The 25,414-nt window shown below is 48.5% G+C and overlaps 1 protein-coding gene and 2 long non-coding RNA genes across 3 annotated transcripts in view; 1 reads left to right on the top strand and 2 right to left on the bottom strand.

Annotated features, from left to right (window-relative positions):
- HS3ST2 (heparan sulfate-glucosamine 3-sulfotransferase 2) overlaps positions 1 to 21,949 on the top strand; it is an 88,537-nt gene extending 66,588 nt beyond the window's left edge. Inside the window, exon 2 of the mRNA XM_007516613.3 lies at positions 20,824 to 21,949. Within this exon, the coding sequence (XP_007516675.2) occupies positions 20,824 to 21,442 (619 nt within the window). The 3' untranslated portion in view covers positions 21,443 to 21,949. The remainder of the gene's footprint in view (positions 1 to 20,823) is intronic.
- On the bottom strand, positions 10,221 to 14,002 carry LOC132533083 (uncharacterized). Its single transcript, XR_009544965.1, has 2 exons — positions 11,671 to 14,002; positions 10,221 to 11,223 (listed from the first exon to the last, which is right to left on the bottom strand). It is a non-coding gene; the product is annotated as an uncharacterized LOC132533083 (long non-coding RNA).
- On the bottom strand, positions 14,466 to 21,132 carry LOC132533082 (uncharacterized). Its single transcript, XR_009544964.1, has 4 exons — positions 21,011 to 21,132; positions 17,189 to 17,316; positions 15,569 to 15,727; positions 14,466 to 14,796 (listed from the first exon to the last, which is right to left on the bottom strand). It is a non-coding gene; the product is annotated as an uncharacterized LOC132533082 (long non-coding RNA).
- Positions 21,950 to 25,414: the final 3,465 nt, after the last annotated feature.

The raw sequence follows: 25,414 nt of genomic DNA, 5'->3' as shown, positions 1-25,414 counted from the left end.
CTATCCAACAACAACAACAACATCAATAACAATGATAATAATAACCATAACAATGGTTAAAAAAAAAAACAAGCAGGGTAACAAAAGAGAAAAAATGGCCTCCAAGAGCAGTGGATTCGTGGTGCAGGCACTGAGCCCCTGCAATAACCCTGGAGGGAAAAAAAAAAACACAAAGATACACAGAGAAGGATCAGAGCCCTGCTCAGCTCTGGCTTATGGTGGTGGAGGGAACTGAACCTGGGTTTTCAGAGGCTTCAGGCATGAAAGTCTTCTGCAGAACTATTATTCTGTCTCCCTTGCCTTCAACATATTTTGATTGTAGAAAGTGAATTCAGCAGTGACTGGGGACTCAGTTCTCTGTTCAGCCCTGGACCCTGTTGTTCACACCATCTTCCCGCCCTCCAGTCCTCTCACACCATCAGTCAGATCGCAGCCTTCTCTCTCTTCAAAGGACTCTTCATTTTCAGAGAACAAGACGGGAGGCTTCTCTAGCTTTTGCACATCTCATACCGCTTTTCTTTTGCTTTCACAAGCAAATTGGCTAAGTGCTAAGCCACAAATCTTGCTCTACAAAATTCTGTGCTTGGGAATCTTGTGTTTTTCTAGCATTTTGATGCCATGACAAAAATCTTTGGATGGAATTTGTAGAGAACTGTTTTGTTTATTCCATCCCTCCTGGGTACCTAATCATACTTCAAGGAAGTTTGCACTGTATGCATGACTTGAAGTGTTTTGCCGGCTGCATTTTTGCAGAGTTAGACAATGGATGCATGGATGGAGAAAGATATCTGGGGGGGGGGGGGGTCAGGAGGTGGGGCATCCAGCTAAGCACACATAGTACTAAGTGCAAGGATCCAGGTTCGAGCCCCTGGCTCCCCACCTGCACAAGGGGATGCTTCACAAGTGGTGAAGAAGGTCTGTAGGTGTCTCCCTCTCGATCTCCCCTTCCTCTCTCAATTTCTCTCTGTCCTACCCAATAAAATGGGGGTGGGTAGGAATGGCCACCAGGAACAACGGATTTGTAGTGGCGGCGCTGAGCCCCAATGATAACCCTAGAGGCAAAAAAGAAAAAGAGGAAGAGAGAGAGAGAGAGAGAGAGGGAAAGAGAGAAATCTGTGCACGTGGGCTTTATTTATTTCGCTCAGATTAAGTTTTCCTGTCTATCTTCCCACACAGCCATCTGGTCTGTGATGAACTCTCCCATTTGTCTGGAGTTTCCTCTTCGGTGGCACCTTGCTCTGTGCCCTTCAGTGGTTCAAGCTCTATGGCTTTCCGATGGCCCATGCCACCACCCACCACCAGGTCTGTCCTACCAGTTTGCGATTTTTCAGTGTCTCTAGCCCTTCACTGGCATCACTGTCGCGTGCTGCCTCATTTCGTTAACCCATTTGTGGGCACCCCTGTTGTCCTCTGGTCTCATCCTCTTCACACAGGCTCTTTATCCTGCACCCCAAGCTGTAAGGAGACCTGTATGTCTCTGCCCGTTATCTCCTCCACTCAGTCCAAGGCATCGCGAGAGCAAATGCTACATCTGTGTTAAGAGTCGTAACCTCAGCATTTAGCACACTGACTGGCGGGCGGAAGGTGGTTAATAATAACCTGTTGAGTGAGTCTCTGTGTCTGCCGTGTTCTGGCTCAGCCTCCCTGTGGCCTTGTCTACGCTGTTTGGGGTCAGAGGTCTCCAAATTGCAAGCACAGAAGACTGGCCAGTTTTGTTGTTGTTGTTGTTTGTTTGTTTTTAAGAGGTGGTGGAAATAGGGAGGGGATTTATTGATTTAGTTTTATTACCACCAGGATTATCGCTGAGGCTCAGTGCCTACATTAAGAATCCACCTCTCCCACTGGTCATTTTTCCTTTTTTCTTTTTTTTAAATTTCTCCTTCTATCCATTATTTTTTTATTTATAAAATGGAAACATTGACAAGACCATAGGATAAGAGGGGTACAATTCCACACAATTCCCACCACCAAAACTCCGTATCCCCTCCCCTCCCTTGATAACTTTCCTTGTTCTTTAACCCTCTGGGAGTATGGACCCAGGATCATTGTGGGATGCAGAAGGTGGAAGGTCTGGCTTCCGTAATTGCTTCCCCGCTGAACATGGGCGTTGACAGGTCGATTCATACTCTCAGCCTGTCTCTCTCTTTCCCTTGTGGGTTAGGGATCAAAAATCTTTCTATTTATTTGCTAGGACAGAAATGAAGAAGGGAAGGGGAGATAGAAAGGGAGAGAGAAAGAGACACTTAAAGACCTACTTCACAGCTCATGAAGCTTCCCCACACAGTGAGGAGCAGAGGCTTGACCCTGGGTCCTTGTGGATGGTGATGTGTATGTTCAGCTAGGTGCACCACTGCCCATCACCCTCCAAAAAAAACTGCCCTTTTTACTGTATTCGCTATTTGTGCCATCATCACATAATCTTTGTTTTTCACTCTGTCCACATTTTCTGCATGAATTGTGTAGTCCAGCCCCCCCCCCCCACTAAGCGTAACTATCCATTAAATAAAAGTGATGTCCTTGCGCGTGACTCAGGTCCCTGGAGCACTTACTTCCCTGAGGGGCCGGGGGTGGGGTGGGGGGGCTTCCTGATTTGGACCCTGCCTCCTTCCCAGGCTCCTCATTCCCAAGCCTGAGTCATTCTTTCCCATGGCTACTGCTCAGTGACAGGGGCTGAAGACAGCAAGGTAACAAGGAAGAGGCTTGTCTTTCCTGATGGGACTGGGACTGGGGAGGGGGGGTGTTGGAAGACTGGGAGAGGGGAACAGATAAACAGACCTGCCTGCTAAGCACAGATGGTGCCTGGGGCTGTGAGGGAGCTTCCCCCTGGGACTTAGAGAGTAACAGCTGAGCTGAGACTGGAGGAGGAGGACTGAGGCAGGACAGAGGGAGGGAGGGCAGAAGGGAAGGAGGAGAGGGAGAGAGAGAGAGAACAAGTGTTGCCAACAGGGTTATAGCTGGATCCTACCCCTGCATGATTCCACTGCTCCTTACAATCTTTAGCTTAAAAAAAGGGGGAGTCGGGCTGTAGCACAGCGGGTTAAGCTCACGTGGTGCAAAGCGCAAGGACCAGCATAAGGATCCCGGTTCGAACCCCGGCTCCCCACCTGCAGGGGAAGTCTCTTCACAGGCGGTGAAGCAGGTCTGCAGGTGTCTTTCTTTCTCTCCTCCTCTCTGTCTTCCCCTCCTCTCTCCATTTCTCTCTGTCCTATCCAACAACGACAGCATCAATAACTACAACGATAATAACTACAACAATAAAACAATAAGGGCAACAAAAGGGAATAAATAAATAAACATAAAAATTATTGGGAATCAGGCGGTAGCACAGCGGATTAAGCACATGTGACACAAAGCACAAGGACTGGTGGAAGGATCCCGGTTTGAGCCCCGGCTCCTCCCCTGCAGAGGCGTCACTTCACAAGTGGTGAAGCAGGTCTGCAGGTATCTTTCTCTCCCCCTCTCTGTCTCCCCTCCTCTCTCCATTTCTCTCTGTCCTATCCAACAACGACGACATCAGGAACAACAATAATAACTACAACAATAAAACAAAAAAAATATTGGATAGAGACAGAGATACATTGAGGTCTCGAAACTTTACATCAGGCTCAACCTGACGCTGTTGACTGGCTACGGAAGAAGGGCAAACACTAGAAGAAGAATTGAGAGGGAAAGAGGAGATAGGGAGAGAGAAAGAGAGATCCCTGCAGCCCTGCTTCACTGCTTCACTGCTGATGAAGCAGGTGGGGACTGGGGGAAGCAGTGGTTCACCACTGGCTCCTTGGTCATGGTAATGTGTATGCTCAGCCAGGCATGCCACCAGCCATCTCCCTCTTTTTTAGAGGGGGAGGGGTGGGAGGGACAGAGGACATCACAGCACTGCTTTTCCACTTGTGGCCCGTGTATAATGGCCAAAGAGCTCAAAGCCTCCTACATGGCAGACAGTGTGTTTTGCTGGGTGAACTATCTCCTGTCCCAGGAGAGCCTGGTGGCAGGAAATGGCAGAGCTGGGCCGTTCCTCTCTGGTGCCTGGAGGAGGCTCCGGATGTTCACAGTCTAGACAGGCCTTGGACCTGCGCAAATGCCGAGACCCACTGCCACACTCTATGGGCATGGAGTGCTCCCACTCCTGCCTGGCTGTTTGAGAGATGACTTTCGGGTGCATCACCCAGCAACACGGCCTGTGTGAGCTAAAGGTGTTTCCCACCCGACACAGCCCTGCCCAAGCACCTTGCTTTCTGACACCCCTGCATCTTCCTGACAAAGAGAAAGGACTCCTGCCCCATCACCTTTCTCCCAGGGCAATTGTGGAGGGGGACACAGGGTGTCCCCTCCAGCAGCTGCAGTGGGCTCACCTGCCACCAGAGGGCGCTGTTATATGCTGCAGGAAGCGGTGGGGGGCGGGTTCTCCCTGGGGTTTCTGGAGTGGGAGATCTCAGCTGTTAAAAATCAAAGGGGAGGCGGCTAGGTCACTGCGCAGTTGGTTGAGTGCACATGTTAAAATGCACAAGGACCCAGGTTCAAGTCCCTGGTCCCCACCTGTAAAGGGGAAGCTTCATGAGTGGTGAAGCAGGGCTGCAGGTGTCTCTCTGTCTATCTACCCCTCCTCTCTCGATTTCTGGCTGTCTCTATCAAACAAATAAAGACAACTTTAAAATTTGTTTAAAAAAATTAAAGGGGAGTCCGGTGGTAGCTGCGTGTTTGCAAAGTGCAAGGACCTGCATAAGGATCCCGGTTCAAGCCCCCAGTTACCCACCTGTAAGGGAGTTGCTTCACAGGCGGTAAAGCAGGTCTACAGGTGTCTGTCTTTCTCTCCCCCTCTCTGTCCTCCCCTCCTCTCTTCTTTTCTCTCTGTCCTATCCAACAACAACGATATCTATAACAACAACAGTTAAAAAACAACAAGGGCAACAAGAGAGAAAAATAATTTTTTAAAAATTCTTCATCCTTGAAGGTTTTGTAGAAATCATTTGTAAAACCACCTGGACCTGGACTTATACTGTGGAGAAGGTTCTTGATGACTGTTTCAGTTTCTTTGGCTGTGATCGACTTGTTCGTGTCTCCTAGTTCCTCTTGGTTCAGTTTTAGGTTATAAGTTTCTAGGAACGCTTCCATTTCTCTCAGAATTTCTGACTTGGTGGTATATAGTTGTTCATAGAAGTTGTTCAAGTTTGCAATACTCTGGATTTCTGTGATGCCTCTTGTGTGTATCTCCTCCCTTCCCCGCCGTGGCTGGGGCACCCCCATAGTTGGGTTGTAGGAGGCACCTGAGAAACTGGAGTCCAGGTATGTGGAAACTCCTCAGAGGTCTCTACACACACCGCGGCAGAGACCGTTCACTCCACCCATGCCTCCACGCACGCCCACGCCCACCACCTGCTCTCTGGGCCAGGCTTCTTAGGAGACAAGCCCTGCATCAGCACCCCTCCCACCACTCCAGCTTCCCTCACACCCGGCTCCTTTAAACACTCCTCCTTCCCACCCCCAAACTGCTTCATGCAGGTCAGCTACTCCCTGAATGATATCAACAGAACTGTGGTTTTTAATTTCTTAAGACATTGCTTTCTTATTAGCTCGGTTTGTTTGAAACGACACATACCTGCTTTGGGCAGTGAAAGACAAAAACACAAGTTTGGAAAAGTGCAAATGAAGCCCGGTTCTATTGCTCCCACCACCATCACCAGCCCCCAGGCATTCCCAGGCTACTGTGAGCCCTGTAATCACTGTGTCTTCAGTCTGGGAGACGCTTACCAGGCGCATTGGATCGACCTTCCCGTGGTGCATCCTGTGAGTACCCATTCATTGGGGAAACTGACGATCCTTCCTAGCCGACTGAATCCACATGGATCCCAGTCACTTTCAAAGCCAGCAACAAGCTCCTGACAGCTTTCAAGCTGTTGGTCCTGCTCTTCGAGTCCACCCTGTCCAACGCTTGACGTCTCGTCACCCAATCTGGTCCCCTACGCCTACACTGAACTTCAGTCTGTTCCAGACTCTTGGAAACAGAGTTGGCAGTCAGCTGAGGTAAAGAACAAACACCTCATCACGGGCAAGCGTCAGCCCGGCTTTGACCTAGCACGTTATGATTGGGCCCTCCTCCATCGCTATCGAACAGGCCATGGCCGGTGCGCCGCTATGTTCCATCGCTGGGGAGCCAGAGACGACCTGAACTGCCCCTGCAGCTCCAGACAGACTATGACCCATATAGTCAACGACTGCCGCCTCTCCAGATTCAAAGGAGGTCTCGAAACTTGACCTCAGGCTCAACCTGACGCTGTCGACTGGCTACGGAAGAAGGGTAAACACTAGAAGAAGAACCAGGCCCGTGCTTAGCACCCTGTGCTTGGGATGCAAAAAGGCACATACTGAACTGGCTGCTTTGCTCCTCTGCTCACTTGGACTCTTTTCTGCATCATCTTCTATAAAGTCACTCTATTTTATTTTATTTTATTTTATTTTATTTTATTTTGGGGAACAGCCGCAGAAGTTTATTTGACCTGCTCCCTACCTTGGGGATGGAGGTTGCTTCTGTAGTCAGGTGGGTGCTGGCTGACCAGCTGGTGAGATAGCTTAACAGGCAGGGCATCTGGTTTACATGCCTGAGGCTGCCGGTTCAATCCCAAGTGCCACAATTATTGGGGGGGGGCACGGTGCCCTGGCTCTCCTCTCTCTTGGTTCTATATCATATGAAATACATAGTTTTTAAATAAATAAATTAGTGGGATTTTTTTGCCAACAGGGTTACCTGAGGTTTGGTACCAGCATGTGAGACCTGCTGCTCCCAATGGTCATTCCCCCCCCCACTTTTTTTTTTTGCTTTGTATTTTATTTGATAGGACAGAGAGAAATTGAGAGGGGAGAGGGGAGAGGGAGATAGAGAAGCAGAAAGAGAGACACCTGCCAAGCTGCTTCGCTGCTCGTGAAGTGTCCTCCCTGCAGGTGGGGGGGGGGGGCGGGGCTTGAACACAGGTCCTTGCACATGGAGTATTTTTAAAAATGTAAAATGAGAGGCAGAGCCAAGATGGTGACTTGGAAGCAACTGCTGGTGTGAGCTCCGACAACAACTGCTAGAAACGGTAGGATACGTTGCCTTCAGCAGGATGGGAAATAAGGGATTCTAAGCGTGACACCAAAGAGGTGACTATAGCTCACTTTGGGTTAGAAAATAGAGAAAAAAGAAAGCAAATTTTTTATTATTTCTGAAACGCACTCCTCCCCACCCCACCCCCAACCAGGCCTGGGGGCTGGAGGGCTGCTCCTAGCAGGCTCCCCACTGAGCTTTTTTCTTTACCAAGATTCCTGGCTCATCAGGGGTGTCATTCCAGTCCTGTTCCTTTCTGATTCCCTTTGCTCTTTTTTTTTTTTTTTTGTATAAGTGGCTTAGGCCCAATTGGAACTACAAATATCTGACCAAGCAGAGCCTCACCCCACCTGGGAAAGACTGCCTGGAGGGTTTTGTTTGTTTTTTGTTTCCTCTTTTTAACAATTGGCTGCCTCTTCCCAGGGTGCATGAGCCAGTCAGGAGCCTTCCAAGATGCAGACCGACTGTTAGAGTTTTTCACTCTGTTCTATTTTATTACTACTATTATATATAGCGTGTCCCTTTCCCCCCCCTCCTTCAGGTTGACTAAAATTAACTTAGTGTATTTTCCATTGCTATGTGACTGGGTGTCTTATCCATTGTGAGAGGAACTTGTTTTACACTTCCTACCTCCTCTATCCACTCTCCTCCTTCTCCCTCCTCCTAATTAGAAATAAATAAATAAAATTAAAAAACTCTTTCCTTTCACTGCTCTTTTTTTTACTGTTTTTTCTCTTTTTTCTTTTCTCTCTCTCTTTTTTTTGCTCATTCTTGTCTTCCTTTCTTCCTTCCTCCTTCTGCTTTCTGAATTCACTGATACTCATTTGTGAATTATTTTGGGGAAGAAATCTGACTCAGAGTGGACTCTCTTTGTGTGTGTGTCTGCTCTACTTCCCTTTCTTCTCTTGCTACCCCTAGAATTTACAGTGGACAGTAGATTTGCAAAATTGTCTATTCTTGCTATCCCTTTTTTCCTTTTTCTTTTTCATCTGGATTTGGTTGTTATTTTTTCTTGGACTTGAGACATTGTTTGGCTAACTGGTATTGGTTAAACTGCTTTAATCCTTGCTTCAGTTACTATTGTAACTTCTGAGGTTGGTGATCCCATTTGTCACAAAGGTGTTTAGTATAGCATGGCGTGTACTCAAAACACATCAACTGAGGAACAACAGAACATAAAAAAAAAAACATATCAATTAAAAAATGGTTAAACCAAGAGCAAACAAAACTGATACTATAATGAATGAAGACAAGAGCCCAGAAGAAACTACACATCAGTTAGAAGTAACCATAGATTAAAAAAAAGTATGCAAGCAATAATAAACTTATTAATCATAGAAATGAAAACAACTTTGGAGGAAAGGGCTCACAGAATTAGGGGAACAATAGATGAGACCCTCAAGGAAAATACTAGCTACCTCAAGGTAATTAGAGAACTGAAAGCTGAAATAGCTGAACTGAAGAAAGAAGCTGAGGGAAGGGAAAGCAAACTAACAGAAGCAGAAAACAGAACTAGCCAGACAGAGGATGAGCTAGAGAAAACTAAGAAAGAGGTAAAAGAGCTCAAAAAGATATTGAGAGACTGAAAACAACAACAGAGACATATGGGATGATCTTAAAAGAATCATTCGTATAATTGGCCTTCCAGGGGAAGAAAGAGAGGAAGGGGAAGTAAACATTCTAGAGGAAATTATAGAAAAAACTTCTCAGACCTGAACAACAGAAAGGACATGAAGATTCAAGAGGCCCAGAGAGTCCCAAACAGAATCAACCCAGACCTGAAGACACCAAGACACATCATAGTTACAATGAAAAGAAGTAAGGATAAAGGATCCTAAAGGCTGCAAGAGAAAAACAGTCACATACAAGGGAAAACCCATAAGACTATCAGCAGACTTCTCCACTCAAACTCTAAAATCCAGAAGAGAATGGCAAGATATCTATCGATCCCTGAATGAAAAAGGGTTTCAACCAAGGATAATATATCCTGCTAGACTTTCATTCAAACTAGATGGAGGGATCAAAACCTTCTTAGACAGACAACAGTTAAAGGAGGTAACCATCACCAAGCCTACCTTGAAAGAGGTTCTAAAAGACCTCTTATAAATAAGAACATCACTATAATATTTGCAATATATCACAGCAAATAAAAAAATGTTGAATAATGGCACTACAATACATTAAATCCATAATATCATTAAATGTCAATGGCTTAAACTCACCCATCAAAAGGCACGGAGTGGAAGGATGGATCAGAAAACATAACCCAACCATATGCTGCTTGCAAGAATCCCATCTGACCCAACAAGATAAACACAGAGTTAATGTGAAAGGATGGAAAACTATCATACAGGCTAATGGACCAAAAAAAAAAAAAGTAAAATGAAAGGCAGAGATATAGCACCAGTGGAAGTACAACAGGCTTTCATACCTGAGGCACCACAAGTCACAGGTTCAATCCCCAGCACTACCATAAGCCAAAGCTGAGCAAGGGTCTGGTTTGGAAAATAATAATAACAACAACAACAATAATAATAATGCATTTCCAACTCACAGTAGCCCTAGAAGGTTTTCTTTGTTTGTTTTGTTTTCTGTGAGTGACCTTCCATGCACCTTCTAGAACCACAGATAGTGGCCGGGAAAAGAAAACACTTTGGCCTCAAGGACCGAAGTCAGAACCAGGAACAGAACCCCCCCTCCCTGGCTACAGGGGCTACTGGGAAATGTAGTCCATGGCTGGACAGCTGCCATTAAGAAAGAGCATAACAGTTGAGGAGAGGGAAGCTTGACAACTCCCAGGCCACACCTCCCAATCTCTGCTCCACACACTGCCCCCAAGGTGTTTGCACACAGGTTTTTAAAACACTCCCAAGTGTAGAATCGCCCACATTGAAAGGGATACACATTTTTACATATAGGTAATTACTTTCCTTTGTCATGTGTGTGACCCAGGTTCAAGTCTGACCCTTGCACTGAAGCCTGCATTCTGTGGTCTCTTTGGTCTCTTTCATTCTTTATCTCTGTCTCTATATCTCTTTCTGTCTACACACACACACACACACACACACACACACACACACACACACACACACACATCAAAGAAAATCTTCCGTTTTAGAGGGGAAACAGCATGACCTTGCCATGGTTTCAATCTGTATTTATTTCATTTGAGAGCTTCTGAGTATTTTCCACATACTTATTTTTCATCTCTGACCTCTTTTCACAAGCCTCCGTTCCTTTATTCTGCTGGCTGCCTCTTTCTCTTCTTGATTCCTGAGGACTCTGAATAAAGTATTTAAGTGGACATATTTTTCATAGACCTTTGAATGTGCAGATGAAAAGTTATCTATGAAATCAGCCCTTGGTCTCTAGCTGCATGCTGCCAGAGTTTTCCCAGCAAGCCTTTCCTTCCTTTCTTTCTTTCTTCCTTTCTTTCTTTTTTATATGCATGGTGTTTTTCCATCCTAGAGACTTCACTCCCCCTCCCCGCTTGGAGGCGAACTTTTTCATTTTTCTCCCTTGCTGAGGTTTGTCTCATGCTTAGAAAGCCTGTTTGTGTGCCAAGAGCAATTTGATATTCTCACGTTCCCTACTGGCACCAGTCGCCCAGATTTTGCAAAACTTGCTGTGTGGCTTTACTGTGTGATTTAATTTCTCAGTGGCCCTGTTCCCTTAGCCCTGAGCAGGGAGAGGGAGTCTGCCACTCTGTGGCATCCAGGAGAAGATGGCCCCCCAATATGACACAAGGGTGAGCTGCGAGCCAGTGACTGGCTGGGGTTCTGTTAGCCCAGGCTGCCACCAATCTGGACCGCCTGGGCCGGGCAGCTTACATGGCAGAATTTTATTTCTCAGTGGAGGCTGGAGTCTAGATCTTGCTGCTAGCTGGCTGGGTTGCTGGTGAGAATTCTCTTCCTGGATTGTGGATGGGTGTCGGACTACTGCAGCTTCATCTGGTGGAGGGAGCAGTGTACATATGACTCTCTGTCTCTCTTTCTCTTAATAACTGATTTTCTCTTTATTATTTTGAATGTGAAGGCAGGCCTTGAGCATGCATGATACCTCTGTTACCAGGTCAACTTCTTCATTCGTTTAACTTTAGATATATATGGGCATCTGTGTCTTGGGGCCGGGTGGTGGTGTTGCACCTGGTTGAGCACACGTGTTACAATGAGCAAGGACCTGGATTCAAACCCCTGGTTCCCACCTGCAGGGGGAAAGCTTCCCGAGTGGTGCAGCAGGGCTGCAGGTGTCTCTCTGTCTCTCTACCTCTCCATCTCCCCCTTCCCTCTTAATTTCTGATTATCTCTATCCAATAAATAAGTAAATATTTTTTTAAAGTTTTACATATATATGTAAAATATATATATTGTGGTCTGGGAGGTGGCGCAGTGGATAAAGCATAGGATTCTCAACCATGAGGTCCTAAGTTCAATCCCCGGCAGCACATGTACCAGAGTGATATCTGGTTCTTTCTCTCTCTCCACTGGTCTTTCTCATGAATAAACAAATAAATTATTTTTAAAAATATATATAGAGAGAGAGTGAGAAATCTATAGAGACAGAGAGGAAAGTTAACCACAGCACTGACTCACCATCCCTAGAGCTTCCCCGGTGCCGTCTATGGTGTTCCCATGTGGTGCCAGGGCTCAAATTCAGGCCCTGGTGCATGGGAAGGAGTGGGCTTCACCAGATGAGCTAGCTCCCAGTATCTCTGTCTTCTAACCATGTCGCTGTTGTTGTTGTTTCTGGGGCTTCACCAATTCCGGTTAACTTTTTGAAATAGAGAGATGGGGGTATATATATATGGAGAGAGAGAGGGGGGGGAGAGGGAGAGAAAGAGAGACTGAGACTAAGACTACTGCATCTAAGATTCCCCTAATGGGTGGGGGTTGGGCTCAAACCCGGGTTGTACTCATGATCAAGCAGACATACCATCCAGGGCAGCTTTCTAGCCAGTCTTCTTTCTTTCTTTCTTTCTTTCTTCTCTTTTCTTTTTTTTTCCAGGGTTATCACTGGGGCTCCATGCCTGCACTACAAATCCACTGCTCCTGTGGCTTTTTTTGTTATATGACAGAAATTGAGAGGGAAGGAGATAAAGAGGGAGAAAGGGAAACACCTGCAGACCTGCTTGACCACTTATAAAGCAGACCCCCTGCAGGTGGGGAATGGGAGCTCAAACCTGGATCCTTCCACGGGCCCTTTGGGTTCACTGCTGTGTGAGCTTAGCCCAGTGTGTCACTGCCCAGTCCCCACCCTCTTCTTACTTAAAGAATAAAAGATATATTATTTCTTCATTTAGTTTGGGGGACTTTTACTGGACTTTTGTCCTGGTTCATTTCTCCAATATTTTGCTTCTTCTTGATTTCACTATTGTATTAGGTGTGATATGAGGTCCCTCTCTCAATACTTTTCAGTCCTCTAGTCTCACTTGCCTGGATTGATTTGTGTCTAAGTAAGGTAGTAAGAGTTCACAGTTTGGGAAGTTAACGGTTTTATTTATTTAGTTAGTTTTAACTATAAATAGACTTTATAATCACTCACTCGCGGCCAAGAGATAAAATAGGGTGGAGGGAGAGAGAGCACAGTGGTTATGCAAAGTGATTCCCATGCCCTGAGGGTCTAAAGTCCTGGGCCTAATCCCTACTTCACCCCCAGCTGAGCTGAGCTCTGCTCTGTGGCCCTGTAGTTTCTGAATAAATCCTGATTTCTGAGGGAATTAGTCACCCTTTTCCCTAATGTATCACGAGAACGATGTGAAAAGGCTCTTGCAATACAGTCATACCTCCTGACCACCAGGAGTGTAGATTTTCTCCTTAGTCACCCGGCCAGCTCTCTGCCCCCACCCCTGCTGTCAGTGTGAGGGGCTTCCCTGCTGCTGTTCCAGCCCCTGAGGGGCAACAGCAGTGGAGACCCACAGTTGTAACTTGGTGGCTTGATCCCACCAGCAGTGAAGGACAGCGGGGGTTCATGAGGGGCTCGGCATCTGGGTCAGGGCTTGCGGGAGTGTAAGGGCTGGTGGCCGTGGCCTTGGAAGGAAGGTGCCCACTCTGTAAGAGGGGACACAATTTCAGAGGCCTGAGGAGCTCGGCACTTAGGGATTTCACTGGCTTCATTCTCAGAGTCAGCTTCTTCCCTCCCCTTCCGCTCCTAATGATCCCCCTGGAGACTGCATGAGGTTTTGAGGAGCTTGTTAGAAGCTAATAGATCATGCCAAGGCCTCCACAACACAGGCGAGGAGGCAGAGTTAGCAGGAGATGCTCCCAGGGTCCCCCAACAGGCCTCAAGGGCAGGTTCAAGACCCCGTGCAGAGCCCCTGTGTAGACCTGAGGCTGGGGCTGCTTCCCTGTGGTTCCCAGATCGAAGCCCCATGCAAGGGCCATTTGCCTCAGAGACGCTAAGAACAAGCCCTAGTCTCTGGAATTTTCCATCTCTGGGCTGAAGGGAAAGGCAGCGGTGTGAGGACAGAAACAGACATGTGATGCACACCCATGTTCATAGCAGCACAATGTGGAACCTCAGAGCGAACTTGGAAGTAACCCAGGTGTCCAATGACAGACGAGTGGCTGAGAAAGTTGTGGTCTAGATACACAATGGGATACTACTCAGCTATTAGAAATGATGGAATTGCCTTCTTCATCTCATTTTGGATGGAGCTTGAAGGAATTGTGTTAAGTGAGATAAGCCAGAAAAAGGATAGGGAGTCTGGTGGTGCGTGTTAAGCGCAGGTGGCACAAAGCTCAAAGACTGGTGTTAAGGATCCCGGTTCGAGCCCCCACCTGCAGGGGAGTCGCTTCACAGGCGGTGAAGAAGGTCTGCAGGTGTCTGCCTTTCTCTCCCCCTCTGTCTTCCCTTCCTCTCTCCATTTCTCTCTGTCCTATCCAACAACAACAACATCAATAACAACAACAATAATAACTACAACAATAAAAACAAGGGCAACAAAAGGGAAAATAAGTAAATATAAAATATATATATATTTTTTTAAAAAAATATATAGTGAATTAGGTCACTCATACAACTTACTAAGTCAGAGTGTGAAGCCAGCAGCTTTACCCAGCCCTGGTCTGCACCGTCAGTGTCAATAATAAAACAACAAGAACAACAAAAGGAAATAAATAAATAAATAAATAAATATTTAAAAGTTTTTTTAAAAAAAAAGAAAGAGAAGGATGAATGTGTGAGGACTTAAGAATCAAGGGGAAAAGCAAAGCAAAATGTGGATGGAGCAAAGGGCTCTGGGGAAGAAGAAGAAGGAGGAGAAGGAGAAGGTTGTGGTTGGGGGGGGGACTTTGGGGTCCTGGTTCCTGATGATGGAAACAGACCTAGTTGGGGGTGAGAGTGTTTTGCAGACGCCTTTCATGGAGAGATGGGACACTGGACCCATATATCAACAACTGTCCTGTATCCTGTTAATCTCCGTGGCCAAGAAAGCTGTGTTTTGGTTTCTCGTAGAAAAAAAATACATGGGTCAGGGAAGTGATGGGGTGGTAGAGCTTGTGTCTCCCATGTGCAAGGTCCTGGGTTCAGTCCCCGGCACTGCATAAAAAACAGCTGGGAGTGTGGATCAGTAGGTAGAGAGCAGGACTTGTTGTAGGTTCGATCCCTAGCACTGCATCTGACCAGCAGTGTTTGATTCTCTCTCACACACTTACGCAATGAATAAATGACGACCAGGAACAGTGAATTTGTAGTGCCAGCACCAAGCCTCAGTGATAACCCTGGAGGCAAAAAAAATAAATAAGTAAATAAATACACAAATATAAAGAGAAAAAAATGTAGCTATCAAGAGTACAGTCACTAAGCCCCAGCTCTGTTTATTCAAATAAGTGAATGCTACTATAAAGAATGGTATTCAGTAACTTAACAGGTCGATGTTTCTCATGTTAAGTACAGCCTTTCTAGTTTATTTGTTTGTGGTAGAGACAGAAATTGAGAGGGGAGGGAAGATAGAGAGGGAGAGGGAGAGAGAAAGGGAGAGAGAGCTGCAGTCCTGATCACTACTTGTGAAGCTTCCCCCTCCTGAAGGTGGGGACTGGGGACTTGAACCTGGGTCATTGTGCACTGTCATATGTGTGCTCAACCAGGTGAGCCACTGTCCAGCCCCTCAGGTGCAACCTTTTTATCAGTAACCCCTCTAGAAGCCTGACAAGTCCCTCACCAGGGTTTCAAGGCACTGCCGCGGGGTCATAACCTCTGTTGTCACCACAAAGGCCCACGCTTAATGACAATACATGTCGAGGGTCAGACCAGAACACGCCTGACGTGTCGGAAAACCCAGCCAGAGAAGACTCTTCAAGTGCACCTCCAAATGTATGCCGATTTAAAAAAAGATGAATGACCTCCGTATTAATAAGGGCCTGTTCCAGCCTTCAACTCACAGGGGTCCACTACAGAGCTAGCTTGTGCCAGCCTGTCAGCTGTACCATGTGTACCTGCAGTCCTGAGGGAAGGGAGAGTACGGGCACAGGGCTGAGGTGAGCCCCCACCTACCTCTTCTGTGGAGACTAGCAGATGGCATCTGGGAGGGGTGTGGAGACGGGAGAGAGGAACGTCTGCCGGAGCTGCTGGGCCATCAGGGTGGGAGACAGAGTAGGTGTGGAAGTTTGAGGCAAGCAGGTGGAGCCCTGGCTCAGAGGAGTGACGGGCAATCTGAGAAAGACAAACATGAAAGATTATTGAACGGTGCGGAGGGCTCGATGGAAGCTGAAATTAAAAAAACGGAGGATCAGCTGTCAGGGTCAGTAATTCTCTCCCCTGCTGTCTGGCAAACAGGCCCTTCTAAGGACATTCCTCTTTGCATGTGGGGCTCTGCCTACTCCAAGATGGTCTCCTTTCAGGATCCTTGATTTACTTCTATCTGCAAAGACCCTTTTTCTAACTAAGGTCACATTCACAGACAGAGGGTCCACCCTTTGGAGAGTCACCATCCAGCCCATCCGTAGATGGTGAGTGGAATTTCAGAGGGAACCCTCTCAGAGTCAGAATGATTCCAGTGATCATCCTCAAGGACTGGCCATGAGGAACAGTTGCAAGAAGGAAGAGAGTAAATGCAGATTGTTGTCAATTGTTGGATGAAGATGACAGACTCCGGGGGGAAATAAGAAAGCAGAGTCGGGAGTCTATATTCTAGGGAAGCCTGAAGACCTCTGCTTTGCGGGTTGATAAATCGTACGTTAGGAATGAGAAAAGGATGGACTTGGGGTGGTTCTCAATTCTACTGTCATATTTGAAACACCCAAAGAGCTTTCTAGAATGCCCAACTTCCCGGTATTTTTTATCAGATAGTCTAGGATGGGGTCCAGATACCTATAATTGTGTTTCCATTGTTAATTCCTTGGGTGATCTAATGGGCAGCCAAGATTGAGAACAACAAATGTCACATAAAAGAGAACCTTCAGGAAGAGAGAGGGGCTGGGAGCCAGGGGTGTTTCCTTCCACTAATCTGCAATGAGACACATCTGGGACAAGGCATTATTGGTCCCCACCATCATCCTTTGAAGTCTCGAGCTGACTGGGGAAATTAAGGAGAGAGGAAGAGGTTGTGTGAACTGGCTTTGGAATGAGGTTTCTTCCTGACCTTCCTTGTGTTGATACCAAAGATGGATTCCTAGCAAGAATCTACACCAGAACTCATTTCAAAAACATTTTGCTATTCCTACAAAGTAAGACTTTTCAAAATATATATTTTTTAAAAAGGATTTTCTTAATATATTTGGAGAACTATCTTTCTCAGGAACAATACTTGGTAGCTTCCTTTGTATTTTTTTTGAATATGTAATAAATGCATTAAAATCTTCAAGCAGCATAAAGAAAGGCTACACAATAAGAAGTAATTCTCGTTTATTCCTGACCTTCTCCTCTCTGCCTCCCCAGAATCTAGTGTTTTTATGAGCTTTTTGCATTGCCTTGCTGAGATGAGCATGTTGTCTCTTGCCTTTTTGTCATTATCTCTTGGGAATCATTCCCTGTTAGCTCCCCATAACTCATCTAACCCATCATCTATTTAACCCATCTGGATAGACACTTACATTGTGTGCTATCTAAAATAAACCCACTAAAGATTTTCCCCCCTAAACCATCAGTGGGGTAAGGGGCTGGGAGAAAGCTCACCTAGTAGAGCACATGCCTTGCTCTACAGGAAGTCCTGGGTTCCACAGATGCCACAGGCAGAGGTGGTGGCAGTGTTGTAGCGATCTCTGCTCTGTGTGTCTCCCTTTCTCTCCTCTCTCTCCTTCTCTCTTAAGTGATGGGGAAAAAAACTGAGTGAGGTTGTGCAGCTGTGGTATGACGCATGTGCAAGCTTCCGGCACCACGTTACAAGATCAGCGGGAGGTAGCACACTGGATTAAGCACAGGACCCTCATAAGGATCCCGGTTCGAGCCCCCAGCTCCCCACCTGCAGGGGAGTCGCTTCACAAGCAGTGAAACAAGTCTGCAGGTGTCTGTCTATCTTTCTCTCCCTCTCTCTATCTCCCCCTCCTCTCTCAATTTCTCTCTGTCCTATCCAATAAAAAACATTTTTTAAAAAAGGAAATAGCCTCTAGGAGCAGTGGATTTGTAATGAAGGCACGTGACCCCAGTGATAACCCTGTAGGAAAAAGAAGATCAGCAAGAGGGCTGGGGAGGTGAGTCCATGGGTAGAGCTCATGCCTTCCATGTGGGAGACGCTGGGTTTGATCCCTGGCACCACATGAGAGCCCCAGGGACAGAGGCAATAGGAACTCCATGGATGGCAAAGCTGTGCTTTGATCTCTCATGAAAATATACAATAAAAATTGGGCAAGGGAGACAGCTCATCAGTAGAGCTCTGGGTTGGATCCCTGGGACTGCCTTACAATATATATTAAATGGGGGAGTCAGGTGGTAGCGCAGCGGGTTAAGCGCATATGGCATGAAGTGCAAGGTCTGGCTTAAGGATCCTAGTTCCAGTCCCCGGCTCCCCACCTGTAGGGGAGTCGCTTCACAGGTAGTGAAGCAGGTCTGCAGGTGTCTGTCTTCCTCTCCCCCTCTCTGTCGTCCCTTCCTCTCTCCATTTCTCTCTGTCCTATCCAACAACAACAATAGAAATGACAACAATAATAGTGACAACAACTAAGGCAACAAAAAAAGGGGGGATGGTCTCCAGGAGCAGTGGATTCGCAGTGCAGGCACCGAGGCCCAGCAATAACTCTGGAGGGAAAAAAAAAATATATATATATATATATACACACACACACACACACACACAAACATTTGGCCCAAAGTGGCACAGTAGATAAAGTGCTGGACTTTTAAGCATGAGGTCTTGAGTCCACAGTAATGCTCTGGTTCTCTTTTCTGTTTCTCCCCACCCCGTCACCCCTCACCAATTAAATAAACAAACCCTTAAGAGAAATACATCATGCATTAAAGGGAATCCCTCACTTGCTGGAGCTGTAGTTGATAACATAGTCATCGCAGGGAGAGAGCAACAGCAGATGTAGACAACATACTGCTAAGAGATTAGCTCTCAACAGTGGGTGCCCTAACAGGTGAGCATGGGAGAGGGGCCAACTCAAACTACAGACAGCAATTAAGGAAAGAGCTCAGCCTGTCAGCACTCCAACTGGGAGGCCTGAGACCCCAGTGGTTGGCTCCCAGCACTATCTTATGACACAACTGAGTAGTACTCTGGGCTGCTTTCTCTTCTCTCATAATAGATACATAGATACTAAATGTATGTATTTATTTGCCACCAGGGCTATTGCTGGAGCTTGGTGCCTGCATGGCAATGCCACCATTTCAGGGATCTTTTTCTTCTTCTTTGATCAAGTGTGAGAGATAGAAAAAGAGAGAGCGTGGGGAGTCGGGAGGTAGCGCAGTGGGTTAAGCGCACGTGGCACAAAGTGCAAGGACCGGCATAAGGATCCCGGTTTGAGCCCCCGGCTCCCCACCTGCAGGGGAGTCGCTTCACAGGCGGTGAAGCAGGTCTGCAGGTGTCTGTCTTTCTCTCCCCCTCTTGCCTCCCCTCCTCTCTCCATTTCTCTCTGTCCTATCCAACAACAATGACATCAAGAACAACAATAATAACTATAACAATAAAGCAACAAGGGCAACAAAAGGGAAAATAAATTAAAAAAGAGAGAGAGAGCGTGAGAAAGGCATGAAAAGAAAGACATCTGCAGCACTGCTGCACCGCTCATGAAGCTTCCTCCCCTGCAGGTGAGGACCAAGGGCTTGACCCAGGTCCTCGTGTGCATGATGACGTGTACGCTCTACTGGGTGTGGTGCCGCTCGACCCAATAGATAAATCTTTTCAAAAATGAGAGAGCGATTCCCTCACCAGAGAACCTGATACAGAGGTTGTGGAGTCAGGGATTGCATGCATGCATCCCTGGGTTTGATTTCCTTTGCTGCATGTGCCAGGGTGGCGCTCTGGCTCGCTACATAAATAATCGATATTAGAGACAAAGGTGTGGGCCCAGGAGATGCTTCACCTAGTTGAGCACATGCAGGCCATGCACAAAGACCTGAGTTTGAGTCCCAGAACCATGCAAAGAGGAAGCTGCTTCACCAGCCTTGAAGCAGTGATGAAAATAAATTAAAGGTGGGGAGATACAGCATGATGGTTCTGCAAAGAAACTCTTATGCTTGAGTCTCCAAGTCCCCCAGTTCAATCTCTTACACTACCATAAACCAGAGCTGAGCAGTGCTCTGGTAATCAATCAATCAATCAATCAATGTACATATGTTCTGGTGGTGACACACCTGGTTGAGCACACACATTACAGTGTGCAATAACCTGGGTTCAAGCCCCTGTCCCCAACTGCAGAAGGGAAGCTCCATGAGCAGTGAAACAGTGCGACAGGTTCTCTCTCTCATTCTCTTTCTCCCTCTTCATCTCCCTCTTCCCTCTCAATTTCTGTCTCTATCCAAATAAATAAATAAATAAAGGCTTGTGTGGTGGCACACCTGGTTGAGCACACGCATTACAGTGTGCAAGGACTTGGGTTCAAGCCCCAGGTCCCCATCTGTAGGGGGGAAACTTCACAAGCAGTGAAGCAGGTCTGTAGGTGTCTCTCTCTTTCTCCCTCTTCCCTCTCAATTTCTGTCTCTATCCAAGATGGATGGATGATGGATGAATGATGGATGATGAACAAATGGATGAATGGATGGATAGATGGATAGATAGATGGGTGGATGGATGGAAGGATGGATGGAAGGATGGAAGAATGGAAAGATGGATAGATAGATGGAAGGATGGATAGATGGGTGTTTGGACAGATGATGGATGGATGGTTGGATGGATGATGGATGGATGGATGAATGGATAGAAGGATGGATGGATGATGATGGATGGACAGATGATAGATTGATGGATGGATGGATGGATGGATGGATAGATGGAAATGTGGATGAATGGATAGATGGAAGGATGGATGGATGGATAGGTGGATGAATGGATAGAAGGATGGATGATGGATGGAAGGATGGATGTAAATAGATGGAAGGATGGGTGGTTGGATGCATGATGGATGGATGGATAGATGGATGAATGGATAGAAGGATGGATGAATGATGGATGGATGGACGGATGGTAGATAGATGGAAAGATGGATGGATGGGTGGTTGGATGGATGATGCATGGATGGGTGGATGGATGATAAAATGAAGATATATATATATAGCAACAGGTTCCAGCAGAGGGGGTGGGCCGGGTGCGGGTGCGGGTGCGGGTGGGCGCCGGCCGGCAGGGGCGCCCGAGTGACCGTGCCGCTCTCCCGCAGGAGCCTGATGCCGCGCACGCTCGAGAGCCAGATCACCCTGGAGAAGACGCCCAGCTACTTCGTGACCCAGGAGGCGCCGCGCCGCATCTTCAACATGTCGCGGGACACCAAGCTGATCGTGGTGGTGCGCGACCCGGTGACGCGGGCCATCTCCGACTACACGCAGACGCTGTCCAAGAAGCCCGACCTGCCGGCCTTCGAGGGCCTGTCGTTCCGCAACCGCTCGCTCGGCCAGGTGGACGCGTCCTGGAACGCCATCCGCATCGGCCTGTACGCGCTGCACCTGCAGGGCTGGCTGCGCTACTTCCCGCTCGCGCAGATCCACTTCGTGAGCGGCGAGCGGCTCATCACCGACCCGGCCGGCGAGATGGGCCGCGTGCAGGACTTCCTGGGCATCCGCCGCCTCATCACCGACCAGCACTTCTACTTCAACAAGACCAAAGGCTTCCCCTGCCTCAAGAAACCCGCCTCCAGCCTGCTGCCGCGCTGCCTCGGCAAGTCCAAGGGCCGGACTCACGTCCAGATCGACCCCGACGTCATCGAGCAGCTGCGCGACTTCTACCGGCCGCACAACATCAAGTTCTACGAGGCCGTGGGGCGGGACTTCCGCTGGGAGTGAGGAGGCCACGCCCCCGCGGGCCCGGGCTCCTCCTCCTGCGCCCCCTCCTTCCGGCCCCTCCTCTTCCTCCTCCCCCTCCTCCCCCTCTTCCCTCCTCCTCCTGCTCCCAGTTCTGCCCCTTTCTCCTCCCCTGCTCCTTTTCCGCTTCCTCCTCCTCCCCCTACTTCTCCTCCTTCTTCTTCCTCCTCCCCCTGCTCCTCCTCCTCTTCCCCTGCTCCTCTCCTCCCCTCCTCCTTCTGCCCCGCTCTTCCTCCTCTTCCACCTGCTCCACCTCCTCCTCCTTCCTTTACTCCTCTTCCTCCCCTCCTCTTCTTCCTCCTCCTCCCCCTCCTCCCCTTTCTCTTTCCTCCTCCTCCCTCTCCTCTTCCTCTCCCCTCCACCTGTTCCTCCACCCCCTCCTCCTTTCTCTTCTCCTTCCTCTCTCCTCCTCTTCCTCTCCTTCTTCTTCCCCTCTCTCTGGAGCTCCTCTCTTTCTTCTCCCTCCTTCCATGGCTTCCTCCTCCTCTTCCTCCTCGCCCTGCTTTTCCTCCCATTCCTCCCCCCTCCTCCCCTCCTCCTCCCCCTTCCTCTCCCTGTACCTCCTCTCCTCCTGCTTTCCCTACCCCTCCCCCTGCTCCCCTCCTCTCTCTCCAATCCCTCCTTCTCCTAGCCCTCCTCTTCTTCCTCCTCTTTCTCCCTGGAGCACTCCTGCCCCCTCCCCAAGACCCAGGCTGCAGCCCCCCCTTTTCCCAACAGGGGCTCCTAAAACCGGAAACCCAGCTAAGGCTGAGAGACTGGGCTTCCCTGCCGCTGACACCCCTGATCGATCAGACAAGGAGATCGTCCTCTGAGCTTTCAGATCGACGCCCTTCGGCCCCTGCAAACTGCTTTAAGGGGAGGGGTTCTGAGGGTCCTGGTGGAGATCACAGTGGTGGTGGCCTGTGGCTGAGATCACACCCCAGTCCCCTCCACCCCAGAGGCGCCTGCCTGTGGATCCCAAATGGCATGCACCTCCCGTCTGAGCAGAGCTCCCTCGCCGCCGCCCCCACCCCCCACCCCGGGTGACGGCTGGGCCACGTTCCTGTCCCTCCTGACCTCTGCAGAGCCCCCCTTTCTAGGAGATGGACCCTTGGAGGACAGGCGAAAACAAAACTAAAAAAAACACCAGACATTCCAAAGCCTACGGTCTCCACTCTGCCCTCAGGGGGGACTGTTCTTCAAGGCCTCTTTGTGAGTGACACCCCCATCCCCGCCCCTCACTGACGAAAGAAAGCACACACTTCTGCTGTTACGGGTACTCTCCACGCGCGCCAGCTCTCATGTTCGGCATGCCGTCCCATCATGCTTGTCCACGTGAAATAAATGCGGCTCTACGTGTCCTCGGTGCTGGGCTGCTCTCCAGAAGCCGGGCTCAGTCGCCCTCACCACCAAGATGGGACGGGTGCTGGGGCTGGCCGGGAGGGAGGGCGGTGTGGGATGGGGTGCTCTGACAGGGATTTTGGGGTGGGGTATAAAGAGCAAACAGGTGGTGAAGAGGGGCCAGGGGTCCTGCCAGCAGCAGCTCTCTGGGGCAGGGGGGGTCACGCTTATCTGAAACCTGGGTCTGGTTGTGTCTGTCTCTATAATAAAGTTCTGATTCATGCCAGGTGCCCAGACCTCACCCCAGAAGCTGCCGGAATATCAGCTCTCTCTCTTTTTTGCTGTCACAGCAGTGTCTTTGGAAATAGCTCCACCAGTGAACGCTTGGAAGATGTCAGGCCAAAAAGGGAGCTTCTAATTTTCTCTCTTTTTTCCTTCTTTTTAAATTTAATCTTAGGGGCCAGGCAGTGGCGCACCTGGTAGAGCACAGATGTTTTTTGTTTATTTTTCTATATTTATTTTCCCTTTTGTTGCCCTTGTTTTTTTGTTGTTGTAGTTATTATTGTTGTTGTGATCACTGATGTCGTCGTTGTTGGATAGGACAGAGAGAAATGGAGAGAGGAGGGGAGGACAGAGATGGGTAGAGAAAGACAGACACCTGCAGACCTGCTTCACCACCAGTGAAGCGACTCCCCTACAGGTGGGGGAGTACATATATTAAGATGTACAGGGAGTCAGGCGGTAGCGCAGCGGGTTAAGCGCACATGGCGCAAAGTGCAAGGACCGGCTTCAGGATCCTGGTTGGAGCCCCGGCTCCCCACCTGCAGGGAAGTCGCTTCACAGGAGGTGAAGCAGGTCTGCAGGTGTCTATCTTTCTCTCCCCCTCTCTCCCTTCCCTTCCTCTCTCCATTTCTCTGTCCTATCTAATGTCGACAACATCCATAGCAACAACAATAATAACTACAACAACAATAAAAACAAGGGCAACAAAAAGGAAAATAAATAAATATTTTTTAAAAAAGATGTACAAAACACCTGTTCAACAGCCCCTGGTCCCCACCTGCAGAGGTGGAAGATTCAGGAGTGGTGAAGCAGGTCTGCAGGTATCTCTCTGTCTCTGTCTCTATCTGTATCTCCTCTTTCTCAATTTCTGTTTCTCTCCAAAATAAATAAAATATTTGTACGCTTCATCGGCTGCACTGAGCCTGGCACACCAGCCTGGCATGGGTTGGCAGCAGCCCTAGGAGGGAACCTATACACCTTGCTTTCCCAGCCTCCCAGTTCCACCCTGTTTTGAGTTCATGGTTCAACTTCTGGGGTGTCCAGTGGCCTCAGAATAAACTCAGTTCTGACACCTGGTGTCACAGCCCTGGTGGCCATTGCTGCTTTGTCTCCAGCTTTTCACCACCTTCTCTCAGGACCGGCACTTTTTCTTGGCTTTTTTGAATCTTCCTGCCTTTGCTTGGAATGTTCTCTCATGGGCTTCTACCTCATGGGAAGCCACAGTCCCCAAGACTCCCCTAGGTTGTCGCCTCTGGAAGGCCTGGGACCTGTTGGCTCTCCCATACACTTAGTCATCACTGTTCCTGCAGCTGTCTCTGCTTCAGAACCGGAACCCCTCCAGGAGCAAGATGGCAGCCTGCTCACATGGTCACGCGCACACGATGTCTGGCGGGTGGCGGTAGGAATGGGTGCTGGAGGGCTGAGAAGAACGGAATAAACACCCAGAGGTGCCCAAGAACGACTCTTGGGTCTCCAGGGACCGCTTGGCCTTTGTCTGCTCTGCCACGAATCATGTCATGTCCTTGAGAATGGAGTCTGGTTTATTCGATTGGAGGATATCAAAACCTAAGACACTGACTTCTCTGTCTTGGATCCCGCTCCTGCGGGATACTTTTCTATCTCTTTCTTTCTTTTTTTTATTGCCACCAGGGTTATCGCCTAGACTCTGTGCCTACATGATGAATCCACTATTCCTAGCTGCTATTTTCGCCCCTTTTCTTTCTTTCCTTCTCATAATATAGGACAGAGAGAAATTGAGAGGGGAGGGGAGATAGACACCTGCAGGCAGTGAAGCTCCCCCCCCCCCGCAGGTGGGGAGCAAGGGCTTGAACCTGGGTCCTTGCGCTTGGTGATGTGCGTGCTCAGCCAGGTGTGCCAGTGTCCACTCCCCTTTTAATTTTATTTGTTTGTTTATTCACTTCACAGGAGAGAGGCAGAGAGGAAAGAGAGAGTGATACCCATAGCGTCATTCTAGCACATGAAATGCCAGGGAATTGAACTCACGGACCTCATGCCTGTAAATGCAGAAGCCCAGCACTGCATCACCTCCCAGGCTGTTGCCCCAAACATTATGAAGGAGCTCCGACGACTGAAACTGTGGGCCAGAAAGGCTTATTTGAGCAACGTGGTGGCCACTGAGGTGCCCGACGTGAGGCGGAGTGATGTGGGGACATGAAGGTGCCACCGGAGAATGTGTCAGTGAAATGAACAAATTCGGGAGAGTGCAGTCAGAAGGGATCCAAACGCCAGTCTCCCTGCCCAGACACTGCAGCTTCAACCCTCTGTGTGAGGACCAGGGCAGCCAGCTCATCAGCTGCTGTATGCAAATGAGATTGTGAAAGTCCCTTAAAA

Source organism: Erinaceus europaeus, chromosome 15 (genome assembly GCF_950295315.1).
Source record: "Erinaceus europaeus chromosome 15, mEriEur2.1, whole genome shotgun sequence".
Lineage (NCBI taxonomy): Eukaryota > Metazoa > Chordata > Mammalia > Eulipotyphla > Erinaceidae > Erinaceus > Erinaceus europaeus.
The sequence above is the reverse complement of the archived record's forward strand: the minus strand, read 5'-3'. Positions and strand labels throughout refer to the sequence as shown.